This window comes from Diospyros lotus, chromosome 11 (genome assembly GCF_014633365.1).
Source record: "Diospyros lotus cultivar Yz01 chromosome 11, ASM1463336v1, whole genome shotgun sequence".
Taxonomy (NCBI): Eukaryota; Viridiplantae; Streptophyta; class Magnoliopsida; order Ericales; family Ebenaceae; genus Diospyros; species Diospyros lotus.
This window is the reverse complement of record NC_068348.1, coordinates 1411125-1414301: the sequence shown is the minus strand read 5'-3', so window position 1 is coordinate 1414301 and position 3177 is coordinate 1411125. Positions and strand designations below refer to the sequence as shown.

At 39.8% G+C, this 3177-nt stretch overlaps 1 protein-coding gene across 2 annotated transcripts; it reads right to left on the bottom strand.

Moving 5' to 3' along the window:
- On the bottom strand, positions 1 to 2893 carry LOC127813784 (uncharacterized). Of its 2 annotated transcripts, XM_052354929.1 has the most exons (3): positions 2546 to 2893; positions 1793 to 2086; positions 1 to 986 (listed from the first exon to the last, which is right to left on the bottom strand). In XM_052354929.1, the coding sequence occupies exons 2-3, from the start codon at positions 2053 to 2055 to the stop codon at positions 386 to 388; spliced, it is 864 nt and encodes a 287-aa protein (XP_052210889.1). In that variant the 5' UTR covers positions 2056 to 2086; positions 2546 to 2893; the 3' UTR covers positions 1 to 385. The 2 variants fall into 2 exon arrangements, with proteins under 2 accessions (XP_052210889.1, XP_052210888.1); XM_052354928.1 differs by having other exon boundaries at positions 1793 to 2893.
- Positions 2894 to 3177: the final 284 nt, after the last annotated feature.

The following is a 3177-nucleotide window of genomic DNA, read 5'->3' as shown; positions in this document are numbered from 1 at the left end:
GCAAATTTTAACAAGCAAAACTTTATAAAGCTCAAACTCGACTTGTTTACAAATCGAGCTTCAAAACTTAGTTCAAACTCGGCTCATTTTCTTTAACAAACGAATTCGAACGAGTTTTTGTCAAGCCGAACACCAATCAATGAAGAGTTTGACTCATTTACAGCCCTATTCTCTTAGGTCACCCCTACAATGAATAAAAAGAATTCAACAAAATTAGTAACAATGAAACAGATGAGGGCTAGCTTGACTGTATACAACAGGAAGTCTCAGCCACTCTTTGACCCCTCTATGCCCGTGCCCAACAGTTTCATATTGTAGAACAAGACCACAGTTTACTCCTTATCATCAGCTACCACAGTTTGGTCATAAGCCCTGCTGTCTATTCCTACAAGAAAAATGGGACTCTTAAATGTGCAAGGTTTCTGCTACTATCACGCCCGTTATCCTCAGCAATTTCCTTCAGGCTGGTCCAGGATTTTCTTTTCCGCTTACTGGATGTGCTAACAGATTGTTCTGCATCTGCCATATCAGGATTAGATTCAGATTCAGCAACTTTCTTGGAGCCTGATCTATTTCTCTTTCTTCTCTTCGAATCTAAAAGAGTTGCATGCATTTTGATCAGCGGGGTTGTCGAACTAATCATAATATGATCATCATTGGTCATTGCTGGAGAAGCAATATCATCCATCTTTTCAATCTCAAGATTGCCCATTCCAACACCCTCTGAATTGACAGGTTTCAGAACAGCAGACCGTGGAGGTTCCTGTTTCAAGGATGGTTTTGCCTTTGGTTTAGGAGGACATATCTCTTTCATATGGCGTCGAGGAGTGCCTCTCAGCATGTTTGGATATGAGCAGAAATGGCATCTGTTAACAACATTATTCTGGGTGGGAACAATTGGTCTTTTACGCCTGTGTCTGGCCTTGCTTGTATTCTTTTCAATTCGAACCGTGCAATTATAACCAGGCTGAAGAATAGACCCACATCTGCAGAATAGAAAGACTGTAATCAACATCCAGTGCTAGCAAATATAACTAGCGTTAGTGAACTATATAGAGCAGCCAGAGGGGTATAACTATCAAACAAGTAATTCGAACTTGTACTAAGGTGATTCAATATTTCTTGTTTCCAAGCAATAAGACAGTAAACATGAAAACATCAGCTCACAATCCAATTTTAAAGAGATAAGGGCTCAGCATGAATCCTTGATATAATCCATTTGTACTAAAAAAGCTTCAATTAATATCTCCGCCACAAGTCCTAAGATTTTGCTCCATTATTGACTAATAGCTCAAGCCAACCCGACCTAGTGGGATTAAGGCTTTTGACAATCATGTTGAAAAACAACTCAAAAGAAATAAAATAACTTTGTGGAAAGCATCAAGATCCTTTCGAGTACCTCAGTTGAAAGATTTTATTATTTCTTTAGACTTTGAATAGAAAGTTCATTAAAACTCCGTTTCTCTAACAAGAACATGCAGTAGAAGCATTTTGCAATCAATGGTTGCTAGTACACAGTGAAAAAAGCTGGAAAACTAACACATAATTGCAATGCCATATTTTACCTTCAAGCAACATTGATTATTTGATGACTAATATGATCTTATCATCAAATGATAAACAATCTATTCTCTTCAAACATATGATCTACAAAATTACAACTAACGTAAATTGATTAGATGTTGTGACAATCTTTTCCCCCCAATGGGCCAAATCCCAATTTACTATTTCCTTAAAACACACACACACACACACACATATATATATATAGAGAGAGAGAGAGAAGCGAAACCTCCGGCAAGAGAAGAGTGATGGATCAGGGGCTGATCCGGTGGCTTCACGAAGAGTGGCCAGCTGATGGCCAAAAAGGGCAGCCAACGAAGGGATTGAAGCTTTGCTGGCGGCCCAGACAGCAAGGTTCTGAACATGCTCGAGTTTCAACATCAACTTGGGATTAACGCTGGTTTGCCTCTTCCCCCTAGATTCTTCTCTTAGTGTGAGTGAAGCAAAAGCAGGTGGATTGGTAGCTTTCTTGTTCGATCCTCTCTTCCCCATGTTTGGCTCTCTGCTTGCTCTTTCGGTTTCGCTAAAACCCATATAAAAAATCCAAAAACCACAAGGGCACAATTTAGCTAACTCCATGGGAAAAAGTCCAATAAAACAATATGATTGTATTTTTATCTTTTATGAATAGGTAGGGTTGCAAACGAGCCAAGCCGAACCGAGCTTCCCTAAGCTCAGCTTGGCTCGATAACATTTAGCACTGGCTCGAGCTCGAGTCGAGCCTAAAATGTGGACTCAAATCGGACTCGGGCTCAGCTGAAATTTATCGAATTTTTTTGTTTAAAAAAACCTAATAAATTGATGTGTAATAAAAATATCAACATATAATCAACAAATATACATAAATCAACCAAAGGAAACAATCAAACAATAGACAAAAACTCAACAACAAAAATACACCTATCTTCCACCAGTCACAGTATGCATATCGACATAAAGATAAACAATACTCAACAACAAATAATAGTATGCAAAAAATAACCACTGAGATGAGGCCGTGCGGTGAAGAGGGCTGTGCTGTGCGGTGAGAGACGGCGGAGAGGGCGGCGAGAGGCTTCGGTTTTCTTTTCCGAAGCCGGCGATGAGAGAGGCAGCGAGCAGCGATGAGGGCAGCCGGCGAGGTCAGAGACGACGGGGAGGGCAGCCGTCGCGGTGAGAGATGGCGGAGAGGACGAGAGGCTTCGGCTTTCTTCTCCGAAGCCGGTGGCGAGAGGCAGCGAGCGGCGGTGACGGCAGACGGCGCGGTGAGTGACGGCGGAAGGGGCAGCCGGCGGTGACGGCAGCCGTTCTTCCTTGCTCTTCAAAGTCAATCGCATTTGGGAATGGGAGGCGGGAGGCGGGAGCACAAATTAGGGTTTTTAGGAAAGTTAGTATTTATATAGGGTGTGTTTTTATAATTTATAATATATAAAATATACAAATTTAATCACTCTTATGCTGCTCTATCAAAAAAATTATAAATTATTATTGATTCTAATAATAATAATTTTAATTATTATTATAAATTAATCATTTTAATTATTATTATGAACTATTATTAATGTGTGTCATGTGATGTCAGTTTATATATTTTGTTTATAATTAAAATATTTAAAATGTGCATTTAATATTGTC